Source organism: Giraffa tippelskirchi, chromosome 11 (assembly GCF_054371585.1).
Source record: "Giraffa tippelskirchi isolate mGirTip1 chromosome 11, T2T-mGirTip1v1.2.pri, whole genome shotgun sequence".
Lineage (NCBI taxonomy): Eukaryota > Metazoa > Chordata > Mammalia > Artiodactyla > Giraffidae > Giraffa > Giraffa tippelskirchi.
The window spans coordinates 96,177,348-96,202,695 of NC_137285.1; the positions used below are offsets into that span (position 1 = coordinate 96,177,348).

The 25,348-nt window shown below is 37.8% G+C and overlaps 1 protein-coding gene across 20 annotated transcripts in view; it reads left to right on the top strand.

The window, feature by feature from the left end:
- Window positions 1–25,348, top strand: part of LOC145526991 (uncharacterized) — a 294,041-nt gene that overhangs the window by 88,211 nt on the left and 180,482 nt on the right. For 15 of the 20 annotated variants that reach the window (XM_081544181.1, XM_081544177.1, XM_081544168.1 and 12 more), the window contains exons 2-3: window positions 9,746–9,923; window positions 21,479–21,566. In XM_081544181.1, the coding sequence (XP_081400307.1) occupies window positions 9,746–9,754 (9 nt within the window). In that variant the 3' untranslated portion in view covers window positions 9,755–9,923; window positions 21,479–21,566. Of the gene's footprint in view, window positions 1–9,745; window positions 9,924–21,478; window positions 25,126–25,348 lie in introns of those variants that run through there. The other 5 variants (XM_081544182.1, XM_081544183.1, XM_081544178.1 and 2 more) reach the window with 3 other exon arrangements.

Sequence of the window (25,348 nt, forward strand, 5' to 3'; positions counted from 1 at the left end):
CTCTCAATTTTATTTACTGACTTCTGTCTCTACTGACCCCTAAAATTAATCATATCTGGGATAGAAGTATAAATGGAGATCTGGCTACTACACATGTTTTCATTTCTAAGTTATAAATCAGGATAACAAATGATTAAATAAAAAGATGTCTTATCTTCTTACTTTTACAAGAATAACTCCTATGTACTGGCGTTGCCACCTGATGTGAATACTTTGGCCACCTGATGCGAAGAGCTGACTCATTTGAAAAGACCCTGGTGCTGGGAAAGATTGAGGGCAGGAGGAGAAGGGGACGACAGAGGATGAGATGGTTGGATGGCATCACCAACTCAATGGACATGAATTTGAGTAAACTCTGGGAGTTGGCAATGGACAGGGAGACCTGGCATGTTGCAGCCCATGGGGTTGCAAAGAGTCGGACACGACCAAGAGACTGACCTGAACTGAACTGGTGTTGCGATGAAGGCCAGGTTTGAATTTACAGTTGTTAACAGCTTGGAGTTCTGCGCTGGAACATGACAGTTTGGATAGAGAGCACCATTCCATGACCAGTCTTCCTCCCTGCCTCAGGACACTCCGTAAGGGACTTGGGAGTAGGTGTGGGACATCTCGCCTGTGTGTTTCAGCGTTGTTCACCTCCCCCACACTAGCGCTTGACCATCCTCTGGGTTTAACTCAGTCTGCTCTTGTGAGGACTGACCTGAGAAAGGGGTTGCAACTCGTCCCGGAAGTAGAATTGAGGCCATTTATGAAGGGAATTTTTAGAGTTTCAAGAACCTAAGGCATGTCCGAAAGTGGGGACGCAGGCTCTGGTGGACACCTCCTCTTGCTCTGTGGACCTTTTGCCCAGTGGGGAGAACTGAATGAAGGAGGCCAGAATGTAGCCTTTAAAGTATGGAGCCAAGGGCAGGATCCCACTTGCCTTGTGTTCAGGAGTACTACTGACTGACTGGAATCTTGTTATTTGTGTCTTACATTTCTCCAGTGAACAGCACATATGTGTCCCCACGAGATCAGCATGATCCTTGATCTACTTTTTGATACCTGTCTTAAACTGAAGTTTTGTAATATTTATGTTTGTAGACTTTGCCTAGAGAAGAGGAAGGAGGAAGAGGAGGGGGGAGGGGAGGGGGGAGCAGGGAAATAGAGGAAGAAGAAAAGACAAAGGCTTTCGGGACTCTGGTCTTAATGAGGGCAGCTGCCAAAAACGTTCTCAGGCATTTAACAATTGAACTAAACCAAGGAAGATGCTGTTTACTTTGCTGGAAGTTCTGTAGACACTGTCTTTTAAGCCCTTGATTTGCATTATTGCAATTTTTAGTTTACTGCATTTATTTCTCTCATTCCTCCTAACATTAATTTCCTATATTTGTAATTTGTTTTCATTTCTTAGAGCTGCATCACAGCACCCCATCATTTGCTATGAATCTCAGTCTGAAAGTTAGAAAATATCATTTTTTTTTTTAAAGTTACATGAAGATTCTGCTAATTCAGTTCAAAACCATGCACTTTGCCCTCTAGGTCAGGCATGTGTTTGCCTCTAGAAAGATCTAAATGAATAGGATCTGGTTATTACCCTAAAGAGCTTACTAACTGGTGGTTGAGACAGACATATAGCATGTTGATTATAATAAAACACAATAAAGGTTACTGGATGGGTGGGGTCTGCAAAGGAGAGAGGACTGCAAAGTTGGTACTCAGAACTGGGAGAGTCTAAGACGTCCCTGAGGAGCTAGCATTTCAGCTGGTCTTAAAAATAAGTAGACAAGTGGGACAATTATTATTATCCACTTTCCTTTTAAATTGTTTATTTTTTCTACTTATATACAACTCATGAGGTGTCTGGATTTTCTATGCCATTGCTCATGGAATTTAGATTTTTCTATGTTTTTCTATGTTTAGCCCAGTGTCTCCCATGGGACAGAGTTTTGGGTATAAGTGTCAGTATTATTATTTATAAAATGAGAACTAATACTACCTGCTTGAGTAGAGTTTGTTTGAGGATTCAAAGAAATGATGTGTCTGAATGCTCAGCACTGGTCCTGTGTGTGAACCTGACTTGTGTTTGGCTGCAAGTCATGAAATCCAAACTCACAAGTCCTAACCAGGTTGGCAATTGTTTTCCTGGGGATGTCCTGAGGAGAGCACTGCAGGACTGGTGGACAGACTATAGGAAGATGCCAGTGTCTCAGGCTCCTGGAACTCTTTTCTCTGCCTTTCTTAGCATGGTTTTCTTTTCTTTTTAAAAATTTATTTATTTATTTTAATTGGAGGATGATTACAGTATTGTGATGATTTCTGCCATACATCAACATGAATTGGCCACAAGTACACATGGGTCCCCTCCCTCTTGAACCCCCCTCTCACCTCCCTCCCCACCCCATCCCTCCAGGTTGTCGTAAAGCACTGGCTTTGGGTTCCCTTCCGCATACATCAAACTACTACTGGCTATCTATTTTACATATGGTGGTGTATATGCTTCAATGCTATTCTCTCAAATCATCCCATTCCGTCCTTCTCCCAGTGAGTCCAAAAGTCTATTCCTTATGTCTGTGTCTCTTTCTTTTATGTTCCTTGAATCATAATTGCAAGATGACCACTCTGCCTCCAGATAAATGTCCAGTTCAAGAAGAAGAAAGAAAGAAGGAAATGGTAATTCCTTTACCAGGAAAACAAAAACTCTCCCAGAAATCTCTGTCAGGCTTCACTTTATGTGTCCTAGGTTAGAACTTTTTTCGTGGCCTCTTCTGACTGTCAGAGAATCTGAGAGAAAAAATATTTCAGCTGGACATTTTGGCACCATATTTAGCATCACAAGCAAGATCCAACCCCCAACTTGGTTAGGTAGGCCTTGAGAGTTTCTATTCCATGACTTGCCGCCAAACACAAGTCAGATTCACACACAGGACCAGTGCTGAGCATTCAGACACATCATTTCTTTGAATCCTCAAACAAACTCTACTCAAGCAGGTAGTATTAGTTCTCATTTTATAAATAATAATACTGACACTTATACCCAAAACTCTGTCCCATGGGAGACACTGGGCTAAACATAGAAAAACATAGAAAAATCTAAATTCCATGAGCAATGGCATAGAAAATCCAGACACCTCATGAGTTGTATATAAGTAGAAAAAATAAACAATTTGAAAGGAAAATGGATAATAGTAATTGTCCCATTTGTCTACTTAAGCAGCCAGCAGCCTCTGTGACAAGCAGGACACAATAAACACTCAATAGTTGGTATTCCATGAGAAGACACTCAATAAATGTTTGCTCTGTTGGACTGAATCTTCTCCACACTGCCTTTCTGGCCCAAGTCACCATCATCGCTTGCTATAGCATGAGACTCCTAACTGATCTCTCTGCCTTCATTCTCACCTCTTTATAATCTATTTATCACCAGAAGTCAAGGTGATGTTTTGAAAATGTAAGTTGACTTAATGTGAGAGCTAAAACCATGTCCATCGAGTCGGTGATGCCATCCAACCATCTCATCCTCTGTCGTCCCCTTCTCCTCCTGCCCCCAATCCTTCCCAGCATTAGGGTCTTTTCCAATTAGTCAACTCTTCGCATCAGGTGGCCAAAAAGTACTGGAGTTTCAGCTTCAACATCAGTCCTTCCAATGAACAACCAGGACTGATCTCCTTTAGAATGGACTGGTTGGATCTCCTTGCAGTCCAAGGGACTCTCAAGAGTCTTCTCCAACACCACAGTTCAAAAGCATCAATTCTTCAGCGCTCAGCTTTCTTCACCGTCCAACTCTCACATCCATACATGACTACTGGAAAAACCATAGCTTTGACTAGATGGACTTTGTTGGCAAAGTAATGTCTCTGCTTTTAAATATGCTATCTAGTTTGGTCATAACTTTCCTTCCAAGGAGTAAGTGTCTTTTAATTTCATGGCTGCAATCACCATCAGCAGTGATTTTGGAGCCCCCCAAAATAAAATCTGACATTGTTTCCACTGTTTCCCCATCTGTTTCCCATGAAGTGATGGGTCCAGATGCCATGATCTTAGTTTTCTGAATGTTGAGCTTTAAGCCAACTTTTTCACTCTCCTCTTTCACTTTCATCAAGAGGCTCTTTAGTTCTGCTGTTTGGGTAAACTCCGGGAGTTGGTGATGGACAGGGAGGCCTGGCGTGCTGCGATTCATGGGGTCGCAAAGAGTCAGACACGACTGAGCAAGTGAACTGAAAACCATGAAACTCCTAGAAGAAAACGTAGAATGAAAGCCTCATGATATTGGATTTGGTAAAGATTTCATGAATATGACATTGAAACATAGGCAACAACAAAAAAATAAATTAGACTGCATTTAAGTTAAAGAGTGTGCATCAACAGAGTGAAAAGGCAATTACAAAAAGGGAGAAAATACCTGCCAATCGTATATCTGACAAAGAGGTCCATATTTAGTGTATTTAAAGACCTTCTGAATCTCAACAACAATAAAAGAAACAGCCCAATTAAAAGTTGAGCAAAGAATTTGAAAAAAAAAAACATTTCTCTAAGGATAATACACAAATGACCATCAAGCATATAAAAATGCTCAGTTTCACTAATCATTAGAGAAATGCAAATGAAAACCACAAGAGAGCTACTAGAATGAGTGTAAAAAAACTGAAAAAAAAACCAAAACCAGAAAATAACAACCATTGGTAAAGTCGTGGAGAAGTTGGAACCTTTATGCACTGCTGGTGGGAATGTAAAATGGTATAGCCACTGTGGAAAACAGTATAGCAGACCTCAAAAAAATTGAACACAGGATTATGATTCAGCAATTCCACTTCTGAGTATATACCTAAAAGAACTGAAAGTAGGTTTTGAAGATATATTCATATACTCATGTTCATAGCAGCATTATTCACAATGGCTAAAATGTGAAAGCAACACAAATGTCCAAAGACAGGTGAATATATAAACAAAATGTGGCATATATACACAATGGAATATTATTCAGGCTTCCCTGATAGCTCAGTTGGTAAAGAATCCACCTGCAATGCAGAAAACCCTGGTTCAATTCCTGGGTTGGGAAGATCCACTGGAGAAGGGATAAGCTATCCACTCCAGTATTCTTGGGAATATTATTCAGTATTGAGAAGGAGGAAAGTTCTCATACATGCTACAACATGGATGAAACTCAAAGACATTATGATAAGTGAAATAAATCAGTCAAAAAAAGATAAATACTATTCAATTCTACTTATATGAAGTATTTAGAGTAGTCAAATTCACAGAGACAGAAAGTAGAATAGTTGTTGCCGGGGACTGGAAGAGGGAAATCAGTTTCTGTTTAGTGGGTATAAAGGTTCAGTTTTGCAAGGCGAAAAATTTCTAGAGACTGGTTGCACAGCAGTGTTAATATACTTACTACTAACATTGTACACCTAAAAATTAAGATGATAAATTTTATGCTATATGTGTTATTTTACCATAATAAAAAATAAGTCAAATCACATCATTCTTGCGTACCATCTTCTGGGAGCTTCTCATTGCATTAGAATAAAATCAAAAAGCCTCTCATGACCTATAGGTCCTACTGATCTGTCAGCTGCCTACCTTCTTGACCTCATGTGATAACAATCTTCTTGTTTATTATGTTCCAGTGTCACCGATCTCATATATTAAATTCACTAAACTCATTTCTGCTAAAAAGTTCTTGCTCTGCTTTCCTCTTGGCTGGGACCATTCTTCTCCGATTTCACACAATCGGCTCCATCTTTCACTGTATGTGTGTGCTCAGTCGCTTCAGTCGTGTCCAACTCTTTGGGACCCATGGACTGCAGCCCGCCAGGCTCCTCTGTCCATGGGATTCCCCAGGCAAGAATACTGGAGTGGGTTGCCATGCCCTCCTCCAGGGGATCTTCCCAACCCAGGGATTAAAACTAGTCTCCTGCCTCTCAGGCAGATTCTTTGCCAGTGGGGTGTGGAGTGTGGGTGGGGGTCTGGGGAGTCTCTTATCATTCAGATCTAAACTCAAATACTTCCTTCAAAGAGGAAAAAGATCTTTCCCTAACCCTATCTAAAGATGCCATCTGCCATACCTTAGTCATCATCTCACCATCTAGTGACTAAGTTTAATTTATTCAGAGCCCTTTTCATTATTTAAAATTATCTAATTTGTTTATTAGCTGTCTGCTTCAGCAGCATCTAAGCTGGATGATAGCAGAGACTGTCTGGTTTGCTACTGTTTCTCAAGGCTGAATTATGTAGAGATTTAGTAAATATCAGTTAGACATACAATTGAACTCAGCAAATATTGCATTCTCATTAAGTTCCAGTCAGTGTACTAGGCACAAGCATAAACAAACCCTATATGATCGACTTAATAATGATCTATAAAACCGTAGAGTCCTGACCCATCAATATATCAACATAACAAAGTAGCAAAGAACCATAGGCTCTTCATGCCTTGTCCATGGATCACATACACACAAGTAAGAAGACTATTTTCTAGTTCCTCTTAGGAAGGACACAACATTTATTTAATGGGGAGAGAACTGAGACAGGTGGATATAAATGAAACATCTCCACATTTCAAAGGGAAGAGTCTCCTTATTAACTCAGTGGAAGAAGAAGGAAGAAGAAAGGAGGGAAAGGGTGATGTTGGAAGCACCAGATGCAAATTTAACTCAACCTAGTAATAACAGTTATTACATTTAACAGTTATTAAACTTACAAAATGCTTGGGTGCAGATGAATTTACGAGGAGGGCAGAGGTGGAGGTGGGATATGGTTCAAGGGCTGGGCTTTGTGCCTGGATGGACATGCTATGGACTTGAGGCAGTAGAGTGGGGAGGCAGAGAATGTCCTGAAGTGGCAAAAAATGTGGGAAAGATTTCAGACTCTCCCCAGGCAGTGGATTTGGGCTCAGGTCATGTTGGTCCAGATCTCCTAGGAGCAGGAAGCTCAAGATGATATCTGGTCTATACACATATATTTCTTCTACTAAAATAATACATTCTCAGTACACTACATTTCATTCATTGTCAATATGAATAAATAGTTTGTATATATACATTATACCCTTTTGGCTTTATATATACTTTTTAAACTTAAATTTTACACATAACTTTTCTTCCAAAGCCTCTCAGGCTATTTTAGAAATTTCAGTGTGTTTTATACATTTTATCCTGTTTTACAAGCTCCATCCTTATGTTCTATAATTGTCACAGGGTTGTTATGATTATACCCATTTCCAATGCTTTCACAGGAAATTGTTTTCCTTCTGAAAACATGGCCCAGTGCCAGAACCTGATATAGATATATGAGTCAATGGTCAGTGTCAACTCCAGAAAGAAATGTTATGAATTTCTAACATATTGTATAATCCAACCTTTCTGAAATGACTTATGCTGTCTTAAAAGAAAGATACAATCATAGTACATGTGCTCTGTGACTTGTCACTACTGTAGATCAGAAGACAGAGACTGGCCAGATCTTGGACAAAGGACTTAGTTGCTGTCCTCCGTCTGTGGAGTGGCTAATGGACCTTTGGCTGGAGGATGACAGAAGTTAGAGATGCTGGCTGTAGCAGCATCACATCTTTATTATTCAGTCCTTTGGTGCTCAAAGCATGAAAAAATGGTGGAAATATGTTTTCCACAGCAGTAGTAGAAAGCAGTTAAGGCTTTGATTCAGTCCTAGCTTCCTCTACTTTCAGTTCAGTTGCTCAGTTGTGTCTGACTCTTTGCAACCCCATGGACTGCAACATGCCAGGTGTCCTTGTCCATTACCAACTCCTAGAGTCTACCCAAACCCATGTCCATCGAGTCGGTGATATCATCCAACCATCTCATCCTCTGTCGTCCCCTTCTCCTCCTGCCCTCAATCTTTCCCAGCATCAGGGTTTTTTCAAATGAGTCAGTTCTTTGCATCAGGGAGCCAAAGTATTGGAGTTTCAGCTTCAACATCAGTCCTTCCAATGAATATTCAAACTGATTTCCTTTAGGATGGACTGGTTGGATCTCCTTGCAGTCCAAGGGACTCTCAAGAGTCTTCTCCAACACCACAGTTCGAAAGCATCAGTTCTTCGGTGCTCAGCTTTCTTTATAGTCCAACTCTCATATCCATACATGACTACTGAAAAAACCACTGCTTTAACTAGACAGACCTTTGTTGGCAAAGTAACGTCTCTGCTTTTTAATATGCTGTCTAGGGAGTCTAATATGCTGCTTTTTAATATGTTGTCTTAGGGGGTCTCTGAATAAGGAAAACTATTTCACATTATTAGTATTATGGTCAGTGGATCAATGATATTCATTCATTTGAAAAGGCAAATATTGGAAATAGAGGTATAAACAAATAAGACGTAGCAGAATCATCTACAAAAAACTACTCACATCATATAGATAATTCTATGTAAATGTTTTAGTTTTTGTTTCATTGCTACAATTCTACAAAGTCTAGTAGGTAAAATGATTCAGATTCTCAAAATTATTCAGTCAAACTCTAATAAATCATCATGATATTGATATGGTAACATCATAACTTTATTATGTACACTGTCCTCCACTTCTCACCTACTCTGCTCCACACCCTTCATTCTATTCTCTCTGTCTTGTGGAAGACAAAATATGATGTTGTATTGATAGTATGGAATTTAGGAAGAACAAAGTTGAAACACAGGCAATTACTAAACTTTCTGAATCTCTTTCCTCATTACAAATAGGATATTCCAGTTCAACTACTCAGTGTTGTGAAATTGACTAAGAAAATGCTTCAAGTTCTTAATGAAGGATCTACTATGTGCAGAGTAGTTAATAAATGGTTGTTTTATTAATTATTGGAATTTTTTCTGCATGCAATATTCCATCTGAAAGGCAACATCTAGGCTTTCAGATGGATTATTGAATAATGTGCTCAAATATTTTGAAAGTACAGCTATTATCAAGATGTAGCTTATAAACTGTACAGATATTCACAAATTGGACATTGCTTAGATCAGTATTTCTCAACACATGGTCCAGAGATTGCTGAGGGTCTTAGAGACTCTTTTATGAGGATACTTATGATACTTTCATGGGATGTGGAAGATCAAATTCTCTTCTTAATAATACTTGCATCATTTGTCTTTTATCCTTTCATTTTCTAATGATTTTTCTAGAGGCTACATGACATATCATAAGAGACTGAATGAAGAAGCAGATACAGGAAATTAGCTGCTTTCTTTTACATTGTCACTCTCCCCAGTAAATTTTTGGAAATACAGTTATTTTCATTAAATGTTATGTTAGCATTTATTTATATAATTGATTTATTCTTGATATTAATAAAATATTTTAAAATTTCCGTTAATTTCTGATATGTAAATCATAACTTGTAATAGTCTCTAATAGTATCATTTGTCTTGTGTGGTCCTTCAAAGCAGAGACCAAATCTGAAGGCTCTTTTGCATCAAATATAGTACCTGACAGGGAGTTCAATAAGTTGTAGGCAGTGAATAAACACTTGCAAAATTTAAATACTGCATCTCTCTTTTGGAGGTAGTATCTCATTAATTCATTTAACCTTGAAATGTCTTCATTATTTTATCATGAGGTGAGTCTAGAAGGAGCTGGAGAATTATTAATATCAAAATATTTAGTTATTCCTTCAGTTAAAAAATAAATTCCTGTAATCAAATATAGATGTTTGTTACTTCAAAACAAAATAAAACTTTCTCACTGATTCATAAGCTGACAGATTTCACACTCTGTAGTGCTAATTGCCTTATTTATGTCTATTTTTCCACTTGAAACAGAAGTACTGAAGCAAATGCAAGACGAGACTGAGGCTATCCTAAAAGATTGCTGATTTTCTATGTCAACTCCCATGCTCTGAAGGCTCCTAGAAGAGAGCCGAGTGAGATAGAAGCCTACTGAGATAGAAGCCTACAAGTTTCTGTAATCGTTAGCAGGCTGCTGGAGTCTCACTAACAGGTAAAGGTCATATTCTGATAGGGCCAGTGACATTAGAGGTGGGGCCAGTGTCCAAAGCTGGGTTTAGTTTTTTGACTGAGCGACACAATTTGATGTTGGCTGGGTATGAGTATGGAGGAACTGTCGAGGGCCAAATACAGATTTCTAAGTTTAGGGGAACAGGAGATTGGAAAGGCCATCAAGAGTCCGTGGCAGATGGATCAGGTTGAAACCTGGTGAGGAAGGGATGTAATGGACTCAGGTAAGGACAGTTCTGAGTGTTTAGTTGGGAACTTTTTGGCTACCTAACCTTTTAGAATTTCCTCATCATCAATGGATATTATTCTCCTGTAGATTTGCCTCTACGCTGCTCCCTCAGAGTAGAAGACCTCTCTGATCCCAGCTTCACTTGATTTTTTAATTACATGCTTAAAGTGTTTACTTCCTCCATCTTTTAAGACCTGTTAGAGGATCCCAAATTACCCCCAGCTTCTTCCTGTGGACACTTGTAAAATGTATTAGAACATCCATTTGTCCAATTTAATATATGGTGAGTGTTCTCTAGTTCTATCAATATACAAAGATTTTAGATCATGCTTAGATTATGAACTCCTTGAAGACAGGAAAACTGTCTCTTATGACAAATCAGTGTAAAAATCTCCAAAGAAAATGAAACCATATTTCAAATCAGGAGATCATTGCAGTGATCTTCAGAACCTGGAGCGTGGGAATAAACTCTATATTGTAATGACTAGAACCTCAGACTAAGTATCAAAATAATCTGATTTATCGCAGTAGTTCCTGTGATTAACTATACCCTCCTGATTAACTGAGCTTTAATCAGTTAACTGGGTTTTTAATCAGTTTTGACTGTGTTTTAATCAGTTAACTCCTGATTTACTCTTAATCTCTCTAGTTTTCAGTTCACCCAGTTATTAAAGTAAGGGTCAAGATAATCATATAAAGCAAGATGATGCTAATCATAATGATCATAGCTGGTACGTACTGATTATTTACTACATGACAGGCATTGTGCTCCCCATATATATTATCTTACTTTCTTAACAGTAATCCTTTGAAGTAGATACTGCTTTCACCCGCACTTTACAGATGATGAAACAGGCTCAGTGCCCGGGTTCACAAGCTAGTAGGTGTGACATCTGACTTCGAATGTGGATCTATCAAACTTCCAAGCCTTTGCCCTCATCCACTAAGCCACTGTTTTCTTCTTTCCACTTCTTATCTACTAAGCCACCATTTTGCTTCTTTCTGAAATTTTCAAATTTGAAACAACAACCAAAAATGATAATGAACAGGGTCATGGTGATTTCTTCTCCCCCTGCCAAAATCAAACTACTGAAGAGTTAGCCTGAAAAAAAAAAAAAATTGAACAGGGCCAATTCTTGATTTTAGTTAATCTTCCAGCATGTTGAGAACCCAGCCCTATAAACTGAGAACGATGGGCACTGTGGGGAGGTCAGGAATCACAAGGTGTTTTACAAGCTCTCTGTAGTGGCGAGCTGCCACTGTCCCTGCCTCTAGTTAGAGCTTTTGAGTCATAGAGATGAACGTGCCATGGACATGGATGGGGGTATCACAGTGTTGGTCTGAAGTTTAGGTGGGTGCATTGGTGACTGAGGGCTGTTGCACTGGGAACATTCCCTAAGAGAGTTTAAGCTATTGGATGCTGGTTAATGATTACTACTGCAGAGGAGTCTGACCCCTGTGTCAAAAGAATAAGTTTAGAAAACTATACCCTTCTTTCCCAAATTAATTCAAGTTCATGAGCATTTCCTAGGGGCCTCACAGGGGCCAGTCAGAGTGGTGGTCATTGCAGACAAAAACTCAACAAGTTGTCAAGTGTGCCTGCAGGAACCCTTGGGGAAGGAGACAGATCATCACACATACAGTATGGGGAGTGCCCTGCTGAGGGAAGCACAGTGTACTGACAGCACAGAATAGGCTGAACTTAAAAACAGTTTCAAGGAGGAGTTAAACTTATGGATGAAGGCCCCTAAATAGAGCCCCTGAATTCACTTTCCAGATACTGATCGTTGAAGTAGATTGTAATCCAGCACAACAATTTTTATGCTGCTCTATAAAAGAGAGGTTGATGGATGGACAGAGGCAGTTGGGAACTGAAAAATGAGCCATCAAAACAAAGCAGATCCCCTAGGGTCTTATGAGTATCTATTGAAGACTTCCTGTCGAGAACAACGCATTTTCAGAAATTAGGTCACAAAACATTGATGACAAGACTTTTGATATAAAGATGACAACAGTGTAGAAATGAAGTACATCTTTTATTACCTTGCACTTGTTACTCTATCTGCTACAAGATGTAGCAAATCTAAGACAGTTCCAGGTCAGTCTGATAGCTCCCTTCTGCAAATCAAATAGGGACCAAGGATAATGAGATTATATCATCTTTAATATGTGGTGCCCAACATTATCTTGGGCATGGACATCTGACCAGTGTATGGAGAAAGAGCTTGGAGGACTTATATAAGAGGATTTTACAGGATAGACTGGACAGGAAGTGGTACAGATTGCCTCTGGTCACATTTAGTCACTGGGCTAATACTAAGTGGCCAAGAGCAGCTGGGAAAGACAATCCAGCTATGAGCCCAGGAAGAAGAAATTGTTTGTACTACAATGATGAATGGGGGATTGGAAGACTAGACTGGGAAGCATTTTGAAGATTCACCTGGAAAGAAGAAGTTGAAAGAATGCAAACAAGATAATAACTTCTATTGAAATAGTTTGAATTGTCTTTCACATCTCCCAGGGAATAAGACTGAGTCACAATGCAGCAAACACTTCCAGATTTTGCAAATGGATTTTGTAGACTGAACTCTCCTGGAAATCTGTGTGTCCGTATGCAATTTACACCTCTGATGTCACCTATGAATACTTTATAGTGTATTCTGATTATTATACTTCTTATGACATCATGTTGAAATGTCACCATCTCTTAATGATGATAATAATAATAATAAAGAGCTGATGCATTGAGTTTAAATCAATTTTTTTAACAAAGCTATCAAGTAGGTACTATTATCATAAGGATTTTGCAGATGAGGAAACTGAGGCTTTGTTGTTGTTTAGTTACTAAGTCATGTCTGACTCTTTTTTGAACCTATGGACTGTAGCCCACCAGGCTCCTCTGCCCATGGGATTTTCTATGCAAGAATATTGGAGTGGCTTTGCATTTCCTTCTCCAGGGCATCTTCCTGACCCAGGGGTCAAACTCATGTCTCCTGTATTGGCAGGCAGGTTCTTTACCACTGAGTCACCAGGGAAACCCCGAAATGAATTATGAGCAATTAATACAAATCAGTGAATGTTACTCTCCTGCTTAAAAATGTAGTGACCTCCTATTGTGATCAGAATAATTTAACCTACCTACTTAGACCTGTAGGTCTTCTATAATATGGCCCATGTTATTTCTCTTTTTTCTTTCCTTCCTTCACTATGCTTTAGTCGCAGGGGCCTTCTTTTTATTTCAATCCCAAATTAATCTTTTCTTAGAGCCTCAGGAGTTTCTATTTCCCTGGTCTCAGATGCTCAAATATATCGACAGTTTTTGTCAGTCAGGTTGCAGATCAAATTCCATCTCTTAAAAGAGAAATATCAATAACCTCAGATATACAGATGACACCACCCTTATGGCAGAAAGTGGAGAAGAACTAAAGGGCCTCTTGATGAAAGTGAAAGAGGAGAGTGAAAAAGTTGGCTTAAAGCTCAACATTCAGAAAACTAAGATCATGGCATCTGGTCCCATCACTTCATGGCAACTAGATGGAGAAACAGTGGAAACAGCGGCAGACTTTATTTTTCTGGGCTCCAAAATCACTGCAGACGGTGACTGCAGCCATGAAATTAAAAGACGCTTACTCCTTGGAAGGAAAGTCATGACCAACCTAGACAGCATATTGAAAAGCAGAGACATTACTTTGCCAACAAAGGTCCGTCTAGTCAAGGCTATGATTTTTCCAGTGGTCATGCATGGATGTGAGAGTTGGACTATAAAGAAAGCTGAGCACAGAAGAATTGATGCTTTTGAACTGTGGTGTTGGAGAAAACTCTTGAGAGTCCCTTGGACTGCAAGGAGATCCAACCAGTCCATCCTAAAGGAGATCAGTCCTGAATATTCATTGGAAAGACTGATGCTGAAGCTGAAACTCCAATACTTTGGCTACCTGATGTGAAGAGCTGACTCATTTGAAAAGACCCTGATGCTGGGAAAGATTGAGGGCAGGAGGAGAAGGGGATGACAGAAGATGAGATGGTTGGATGGCATCACCGACTCAATGGACATGGGTTTGGGTAGACTCTGGGAGTTGGTGATGGACAGGGAGGCGTGGCGTGCTGTGGTTCATGGGGTTGCAAAGAGTCAGACACGACTGAGTGACTCAACTGAACTGAACTGAAAAGAGGCCTTTCCTGACCATCCTATTTAAATGAGTATTTTCCTCCTCAGAGTCATTCGCTGTCTTCCTTCCCTGTATCATTTTCTTCGTGGAAGTTGTCATTTTCTGGAATTATTTTAGTAATGAATTCTATTTTTAGTCTCTTCCTCTAGGTTGTAAACTCTACAAGAGTGATGTCCATGGCTGTTTTGCTTATAGCTGTGTTCGCAGAGTCTAGAGCAGTATGTAGCACAAAGGACAGAGTAAATACTGTTGAGTGAATGAGTAAAAGAGTAACTGACCCAAGTTACAAGACTAGCAAGAGCTGGTATTCAAACTTAGTTCTTTCTGATATCAAACCAGCTTGTAACTGTCTACTATAATGTCTATAGGCGCTCAGTAAACACTGTTGATTGGATCTGCAGCAATGTTCTCAGATAAAATAGGCAAGGACTTGATAGATCTCAACTCCCATCTGTGACCTCAGGTCAGGATGCCCCATTGCATGCTCTGTCATTTGTGACAAGCTCCACAACCCTCCAAGTCTGAGTTTCTCTGTCTATAAAAAGTGATAAAATACCAGCTATACTCTTTGTGAGGCTTAAATGAAATAAGCATATGAAAAGTTCATCGAAGACCCTAAAACATGGTATGACATTTGTTTTTGTCAGAAAGGAAAAGAAAAATAAATATTTTCTTCCTGAGTCCTTTCTGTGCAGTGTGTGTTTTTTTTTTTTTTAACTGCCCCCAATTTTATTGGGACATAGTTGACATACAGCACTGTATAAGTTTAAGGTTTACAGCATAGTGATTTGAGTTACACACATCATGAAATAATTACCACAGTAAGTTTAGTGAACATCTATCGTCTCACATATACACAATTATAGAAATGCAAAAATGGTTCTTTTTTCCCTTGTGATGAGAACTCCTAGGAATTATCTTCATATATAACATTAATTATTTTTTTATCATATTGTACATTACATCTCTAGTATTTATTTCATAACTGGAAGTTTGTACCTTTTGACCACTTTCATCCAGTTTTCCCTTCGGTTATCTCCTGCCCCTAGTAACTACAAATCTGGCCTATTTTTCAATGAGTATGTTTGTTTGTTTACTTTTGAAGTATAATTAACCAACAGTACTGTATTAGTTCCTTTTATGCAACATAGAGATTCAATATTTCTATATATTTTTAAAAGATTACAATGATAAATCCAGTTAGCATCTGTCACCATACAAATATATTATATAATTATTGTTCATATTCCTTCCATGGTACCTTTCATCCCTGTAAATCACTTGTTTTGTAATTGAAAGTTTGTCCCTGTTAATCTCTTTCACTTATTTTTTTCCTGCCCCCAAACTCCTCCATTCTGGCAACCACCTATTTTTTCTCTGTATCTATGACTCTGTTCCTATTTATTTATATTTTTCATTTGTCTTATTTTTAAGATTCCACATATAAGTGAAATTATATAGTACTTGTCTTTTTCCGTCTGACTTATTTCACTTAGCATAATACACTTTAGGTCCATCCATGTTGTAAACGACAACTTGATTCTTTTATATGGCTGAGTAATATTCCGATATATATCACATCTTCTTTAACCATTTATCTATTAATGGAGACTTGGGTTGCTTTCATATCTTGGTTGTTTTAAATAATGTTTTTATGAATAATGAGGTATGCATATCTTTTCAAATTAGTGTTTCTGCTTTCTTTTGAAAAAATACTCAGGAGTGGAACTGCTGGATCATGTGGTAGGTTTAGTTTTACTTTTTGAGAACTCTCCATACTGCTTTCCATAATGACCGCACAAATTTACCGCTTTCCATGAACAGCGCCCAAAGAGTGCTTTTTCTTTACATCCTTGCCAATACTTACTATCTGTTGTCTTTTTGATAACTACCATTCTAAAAGGTGTGAGGTTATAGAACATTGTGGTTTTAATTTGTATTTCTCTAACGATTTGTGTTCTGAGTATCTTTTTATGTACCTGTTGGCCATCAGTATGTCTTCTTTGGAAAATGTCTATTCAGGTCTTCTGCTATTTAATTAGGTTGTTTTTAAATTTTGAGTTGTATGAATTATTTTTATATTTAGCATATTAACCCCTTATTGATACATCATTTATAAATATCTTCTATGGAGTAAGCAGCCTTTCATTTTGTTAATAGTTTTTGCTGCTGTGTACAGGTTTTTACTTTGATGTAGTCCCATTTGTCTATTTTTTCTTTTATTTCCTTTGCCTAAAGAACCATATCCAAAAAATATTGCTAAGACCCATGCCAAAGAACTATGTTTGTCGACGAAAACATGCCTGTGTTTTCTTCCAGAAAATTTTTATGGTTTCAAGTGTTACATTTAAGTCTCTAATCCATTTTGAGTTTATTTTTGTATATGGTGTGAAAGAGTAGTCCAACTTGATTCTTTTGCCTGTAGCTGTACAGTTTTCCCAACACTGTTTATTGAAGAGGCCATCTTTCCCCCTTTGTATATTCTTGCCTCCTTTGTCATTAATGAATTGACCATACAAATGTGAGTTCACTTATGGACTATCTATTTGTTCTACCAATCTCTTTGCTTTTCTGCCAGTGTGATACCATCTTGATTACTATAGCTTTGTACTATAGTCTGAAGTCAGGGACTGTGATACTTCCAACTCTGTTCTTTTGCAAGATTGTTTTGGATATTTGGGGTTGTTAGAGTTTCCATACAAATTTTGGAACTATTTGTTCCAGTTCTGTCAAAAATAGCATTGGTATTTTGGTAAGAATTGCTTTATTGTCTGTAGTATGCCAATGTAGAATTGCCTTGGGCAGTAGGGTTATTTTAACACTATTAATTCTTCCAATTCATGAGTACAGTATATCTTTTCATCTGCTTGTGTCATTTCCAATTTCTTTTATCAGTGTTGTATAATTTTCCAAGTACAGGCCTTTTATATTCTTAGATTTATCCCCAAGTATTTTATTCTTTTTGATGTGATTATATGAGATTGTTTTTCTTAATTTCTGTTCATTTAGTGTATAGAAATGCAACATATATCTTTATGTTAATTTTGTGTCCTGCAACTTTTTGGTGTCATCTTTAGGATTGTCTGTGTATAGTATTGTCATCAGTAGACAGTGATAATTTTACTTCCTTCTTTTCAATTTAGATTCATTTTACTTCTTTTTCTAGTCTGATTATTGTGGCTAGGACTACCAATACTATGTTGAATAAAAGGGTGCAACTGGGTGTCCTTATCTTGTTCCTGGTCTTAGAGAAAATGCTTTTAGCTTTTGACCATTGAATTTGATGTTTGCTATGAGCTTGTTATATATGTCTTTTATCATGTTAAGGTATTTTCCTTCTAGTGGAGTAGGAAATGGAAACCCATTCCAGTATTCTTGCCTAGAAAATTTCATGGACAGAGGAGAATGGTGGTCTAGAGTCTGTGGGATCACAAAGAGTTGGACGTGACTGAGCATGTGAGCATGCAGATGTTCCCTCTCTACCCACTTTGTTGAGAGTTTTTATCACAAATTGATGTTGAATTTTGTCAAAAGCTTTTTCTGAATCTATTGCCATGATCATACGATTTTGATCCTTCAGTTTGTTAAAGTCATGTATCGCACTGATTGATTTGTGAATATTGAAGCATCCTTACATCCTGAAGGTAAATCTGATTTGATTGTGGTGTGCATGCATGCTAAGTCACTTCAAGTGTGTCCAAACCTATGAAACCCTATGGACTGTAGCCCACCAGGCTTCTCTGTCCATAGGATTCTCCAGGTAAGAATACTAGAGTGGGTTGCCATGCCCTCCTCCAGGGGATCTTCTTGACCCAGGGATCAAACCCCGTATCTCTTATGTCTCCTGCATTGGCAGGCAGGTTCTTTACCACTAGTACCAACTCGGAAGCCTTGATTGTGGTATATAATCCTTTTACTGTATTGTTGAGTTCTGCCTGTTAATAGTTTTTGAGGATTTAAACATCCATAACATCAGTGATATTCATCACGGATGAACATCCAACATTCATCAGTGATATTGGCTTATAATTTTCTATTTTTGTGATGCCTTTGTCTGATTTTGTTATCAGGTTGATACTGGCTTTGTAGAACGAATATGAAAGCATTCTCTCCTCTTCAACTTTTTTGGAATGGTTTGAGAAGGATATACGTTAAATCTTTTGTAAATGTTTGGTAGAATTCACCTGTGAAGCTGTCTGGTCCTAGACTTTTGTTTGTTGGGAGGTGTTTTGTTTTACTTAACTGATTCAATTTCATTACCAGTAGTTGCTCTGCTCATATTTTTATTTCTTTCTGAATCAGACTTGGAAGATTGTACATTTCTAGGAATTTGTCTGTTTCTTCTAAGTTGTTCACTTTATTGACGTATATAGTAATCTTTTATGATCTTCAGTGTCAGATGTAAATTTTCCTTTTTCATTTATGATTTTATTGATTTGGGCTCTCTCACTCTCTTTTTTTCTTGAAATGTCTGATTTTTTTTTTTCCTTGATGACTAATGGTTTATGAACTTTGCTTAACTTTTTGGAGAATCAGCTTTTAGTTCATTTAGTCCATTGTTTTCTAATTTTTAGTCTATTTTATTTTTGCTCTGATCTTTATAATTTCCTTCTTTCTACTGACTTTGGGGTTTTGTTTGTTCTTCTTTTTCTAGTTCCTTTAGATGTAAGGTTAGGTTGTTTATTGGAGACTTTCCTTGTTTCTAAGATAGGCTTGTACCATTATAAACTTCCCCCTTAAAACCGCTTTTGCAGTTTCCCATAGATTTTGATTGTTGTTGTTTTTATTTATAGTTGGTTCCATGTATTTTTAATTTACTTTTTATTTCTTTGGTGACCCATTGGGGTTTAGTGACCAGTGGATTTAGTGACCCATTGATTGTTTGGTAGCATAGTGTTTAGCCTCCATGTGTTTGTGTTTCTGCAATTTTTTCCTAGTATCATAGCTTTGTAGTCAGAAAAGATGCTTCATATGATTCAAAACTTCTTAAATTTACTGAGACTTGTTTTATGGTCTACCTTGTGACCCACTCTTGGAAATGGTCCATGTGCACTTGTAAGTACTGTGTATTCTGCTGCTTTTGGATGGAATGTTCTATCTCTATATAATAACTCCACCTAGGCTAATGCATCATATAAAACCAGTGTTTCCTTATTGAGTTTTTTTTTTTTCTTGATTACCTATCCATTGATGTAAATGGAGTATTAATTCCCTACTATTAAGCAAAGAGGAACTAAAGAGCCTCTTGATGAAGGTAAAAAAGAGGAGTGAAAAAGCTGGCTTAAAACTCAGCATTCAAAAGACTAAGATCATGGCATCTGGTCCCATCGCTTCATGGCAAATAGATGGAGAAACAATGGAAACAGTGACAGTCTTTCTTTTCATGGGCTCCAAAATCACTGCAGATGGTGACTGCAGCCATGAAATTAAGGGATGCTTGCTCCTTGGAAGAAAAGCTATGACCAATCTAGACAGCGTATAAAAAGCAGAGACATTACTTTGCCAACAAAAGTCCATCTAGTCAAGCTATGGTTTTTCCAGTAGTCATGTATGGATGTGAGAGTTGGACCATAAAGAAAGCTGAGCGCCAAAGAATTAATGCTTTTGAACTGTGGTATTGGAGAAGATTCTTGAGAGTCCCTCAGACTTCAAGAAAATCAAACCAGTCAATCCTAAAGGAAATCAGTCTTGAACGTTCATTGCAAGGACTTATGCTGAAGCTGAAGCTCCAATACTTTGGCCACCTGATGCAAAGAGCAGACTCACTGGAAAAGACCTTGATGCTGGTAAAGATGGAAGGCAGGAAGAGAAAGGGATGACAGAGGATGAGATGGTTGGATGGCATCACCAACTCAATGAACATGCGTTTGAGCAAGCTCCAGGAGATGGTGAAGGACAGGGAAGCCCAGAGTGCTGCAGTCCTTGGGGTCACAAAGAGTCAGACACATCTGAGCAACTGAATGACAAATGACGACGCTGACTACTATTGTGTCCCAGCCCCGTGTTCTTACCTGGGAAAAGCCACGACAGAGGAGCCTGGTGGCCTACAATCCATGGGGCAACAGAGTCAGACATGACTTAGTGACTAAACAACAAAAACGACTAATATTGTACTACCTCCAACTTTTCTCTTTATGTCTGTTAATATATGCTTTATGTATTTAGGTGCTTCTATATTGGTGCCTATCATATTTACTATTGTTATGCCTTCTTCTTGGATTGACCCCTTTTTTATTTTGTAACATTCTGTGGAGTGTTTTTATGTGGTATGGAAGATGTGGTGGTTAGAGAAGATAAGCAGGTAGGAAGGGAGACACAGAGCTCTGTTTGACAATGCTATGCCGAACTTGTGTTCTAAGAAGGAGTTTCAGTATCATCTTGTCATAGCAGTCACTTTAGCAGATACTGGGACAGAATAAACTACATGCATTTAAATTTATTTTTTACTTCCAGTTTCTGGGAGTAAATCTGCCCAAGTGAAAATTGGTTTTCCTAGGAACTTGACCCCATTAGTACAGAGGCCTCCAAGTTCCAGGATACAGATATAATTAGTCTCAGTAGGGACATGCAATGGGGAGCGTAGATAGTGTTTTGTGACACCAGATTTTAGTTTACTAACACACAGCTTAAAGTGAGTTTGTAATAACAGTAGTGTTCAGGGGTGGAAGGGTTTTATTTTAAGTTTCTCTAGAGACTATTTGAAGACTTCAGTATTTGAATTATTTTTTGCTACTCTGTTACTAGTTCAAGAATACACAAGCAAGATGAATGATACTTGCTTTAAATAGGTGCTTACCATGTTTTCCTGTATGTTGAGGAGGAGTGGGCACTGTCTTTATTGATTTTAATTTCTCACTTATAAAGGACACAATGAAGTGCTTTTCTAAGCTCAGGTAGCTATTTTGTGGCACAGTTTAAGCTAAAAACTCAAGGCCTCTGACTCTCAGAGCAGTGCTCTGGCTGCAAAATATATTCAACTATGTATATGGTGGAAAAGGGTCACATTTTTGAGCTTTGGACTTGTTCACTTCTATCTTACGTCACATGCTGCTCTTAAATTTAATGCCAACTCCAGCTGAAGGTATCTAGATCTGTGTCTTGTAAGCTTATGTGCGGTTCCCTTTTCCCTATTCATTGCAGGTGCACAGTTTTGCTTGCAGAAGTGTTCAGCAGTCTTTTGGATCTACTGAAGTTCTGATAAGCTTTAGCAAGATCTTACATTTGGAATGTAAGTAGAAAACATAAGTCTCTCCATAGATGTGTTTTTTATTTTAATGAGGCCTTGAAGTTTTAAAGAATGCCTTCATATTTTTTTCTAACCTTGAGTTAATAGTATGTTTAAATTATTTTCTAGGTAGACTCTTTTCTCCATCAAGAATCAAGAGGCTAATAATTTTAATTTAAAAAGTTTAATAGTAGTAAAATACACAAAGTATGAAATTTACCACTTTTACCATTTTAAGCATACAGTTTAATAGTGTTAAGTATATTCATACTGTTGTATAATCAATCTTAGATTTTTTTTCACCTTGCAAAACAAACTCTTATTCCCATTAAACAACACCTCCCATTTTGCCATCTCACAAGCCTCTGGCAACCACTGTATTACTTTATGTATCCATGAATTTGACTACTCTAGGTACCTCATATAAGTGGAATTATACAGTATTTGACTTTTTGTGACTGGCTTACTTCACTTAGTATAATGACATCAAGGTCCATCCATGTTGTAACATATGTCAGAATTTCCTGCCTAAGACTGAATAATATTCTTCTGTCTGTATATACCACATTTGTTTATCCATTCGTCCTTCAATGAACACTTGGGTTGCTTTCACCTTTTGGCTATTGTGAATGATGCTTCTATAAACATGGATGTATAAATGTCTCTTCAAGGCTCTGCTTTCAGTTCTCTTGGTTGTATATTTAGAAGTGGAATTGCTGAATCATGGGTAATTCTATTTTTATTTTTCTGAGAAACTGTTCTACTTTTTCCATAGTAGCTGTACTATTTTACATTTCCACCAACAGTACACAAAAATTTCAATTTTTATACATCCTAATCAACAGTCTTTGTTTGTATGTTTTGAAAGTAGTCATTCTAATGAGTATGGGGTATCTCTCTGAGGGTTTGATTGTATTTCTCTAATGATTAGTTCGAACATCTTGTCATATGCTTTTGGCCATTTGTATATCATATATACGGAGAAGGCAATGGCAACCCACTCCAGTACCCTTGCCTGGAAAATCCCATGGACGGAGGAGCCTGGTAGGCTGCAGTCCATGGGGTCACGAAGAGTCGGACACTACTGAGCGACTTAACTTTCACTTTTTACTTTCATGCATTGGAGAAGGAAATGGCAACCCACTCCAGTGTTCTTGACTGGAGAATCCCAGGGACGGCAGAGCCTGGTGGGCTGCAGTCTATGGGGTCGCACAGAGTTGGGCACGACTGAAGCGACTTAGCAGCATATCATATATATGGAGAAATATCTGTTCAAGTCCTCTGCCTATTTTAAAATCTGGTTTTTATTTTCTATATTGACATTTCAGATATATGATTTGCAAATCATATGTTAGACATACAATTTGCAAATGTTTTCTCTCATTTTTAGATTGCTATTTCACTCTGTTAATTGTGTTGTTTGAGACACAGAAGTTTTAAATTTTGGTGTAGTCCAGTTTTTTTTTTCTTTTGTGGCCTATGCTTTGGTATAATATCTATGAAATCATTGTCAAATCTAGTTAAGCTTTCCCCCTATGTTCTTTTCCAGAGTTTATAACTTTAGCTCTTAGTTTAAGTCTTTGTTCAATTTTGAGTTAACTTTTGTATGTGATATAAGGTAAGTGTCTAACTTCAGTCTTTTGTACATGGACATCCCGTTTTCCCAAAACCATTTCCTGGAGAGAGTAGCTTTTCCCCATTGAATTGTCTTGGAACACTTGTGGAAAATCACTTGACCACATATGTGAGGGTTTTATCTGGGCTTTCTATTCCATTGATCTATATGTCTGTCTTATGCCAGTACCGCAGTTTTGACTACTGCAGCTTTGTGTTGGTGGTGGTGGTTTAGTTGCTAGGTCATGTCCGACTCTTGCAATCCCACGTACTGTAGCCCCCCAGGCTCCTCTTTCCATGGAATTCTCTAGGCAAGAATGCTGGAGTAGCCCTGTAATAAACTTTGAAATTAGAGACTTCCAACTTTGCTCTTCTTCAAGATTTTTGGCTCTTCAGGGTTTGTTGTGATTCAACATGAATTTTAAGATGGATTTTTCTATTTCTACAAAAAATGATTTGGGGATTTTGATAGAGATGGTATTAAACCTGTAAATTGTTTTGGATAATATTAATATCATAACAGTATTAAGCCTTCCAACCAATGAACACAGGTTTTCTTTCCACTTATTTGTGTCTTCTTTAATTTATTTCAGTAATATTTTGTAGTTTTCAGCGTACAATTCTTTTGCTCCCTTGGTTATATGTATTCCTAAGTATTTTATTCTTTTTTGTGCCGTTGTAAATTGAATTGCTTTCTTTTGGGATCATTAATTGTTAGTACATAGGAATGCAACTTGTTTTTGTATGTTGATTTTGTATCTTGAAATTTGCTCAATTTGTTTCTTACTTAATTTTTGTGGAGTCTTTGGGGTTTTCTACATATAAAATCATGTGGTCTGCAAACAGATAATTTTATTTCTTCCTTTCCAATTTGCATGCCTTATATTTATTTTTTTCCTTTTCTAGTTTCTCTGCCCAGAACTTCCAGTACTATGATGAACAAAGAGGTGAAAGTAAAGATCTTTTTTACTGAATAAAAAATTATCTATGTCAAAGGGAATATGAATATGTAGCAAACTGATTTCAAAGGAAAATGTTGAAGATGATAAAAGTCAGAAAAAGGATTTCTGTAGGGATATTTTTACACTCTTGGGTTGTTTTTCACTCTCTCTTGTACATGGACAGAACAGTGACCTAGGCCGCAATCACATTAAACAAATATTCCTGGATGAACAGATGCTAATCTAGACACCGAAGAGTTAGGGGAAAAAAAGGCAAGGTCCCTGATTTCATGGAGCTTATAGTCTAGTTTGGGTGTATGTGGCTTCCCAGGTGGCACTAGTGGTAAAGAACCTGCCTGTCAATGCAGGAGACATAAGAGACGTGGGTTTGATCCCTGAGTTTGGAAGATTTCCTGGAGGATGGCATGACAACCCATTCCAGTATTCTTGCCTGTGTGAATTTTTTCTCATTATTTGTATCTGCAGCATTCACTGTGCCTGACCATCTTAGGCACTCAAGAAATATTTATTGAATGAGTAACCTGGGGAATATGGTGAGATGAAATGTTCATACTTTGTTATTTCTTCGACTCTTAGAAAACCCAGGGTAACAGATAGCCTTCCCAAATTCCCCTTCATTTTACCTCTTTGCACCCAAACTGCAAAACAGAACTGGGGGCTGGGAATGAATGTTGGGGTTGTGACATTCACTTAATTTTTCTCTTGTAATTTATCTGAGCTTAGCTTTCAATTAACTTATTAAGCAAATATTAGTCAGTACTTACTAAGTTTTAAGTGCTCTGTTGAAGATGTGGAGATATGTGGGCTAGCAAAGAGGCACAATCCTCTCCCTTTTGAAATACAAAGATTATTGAGGGTAGAGATACTGCACAAATTATTACACAATTCACTGTTTCATTATAATCATATTAAATACTAGGAAGTAAAAGTACAGTATACTGTGGACCATACAACCACAGACCTAATCTAGTCCAAAAAATAGAAAACACTTATTTGAGGAGGTGACTTTTAAACTGAACCTGTAAGATAAAGTAATTGACTTAAATATTTTGCTACTTCCTCTTTGGCTTTGAAATTCTGTAACCATATCCCCACTTTAAATAGGGTTAAACTGCTTATGCTAATATCTAGGCACAGTGGGTCCTGGCCCAGGTTGCCAAACACTGTTCCCTACAAGGATGAATATTTTAAACAGATGAGGTTGGAATG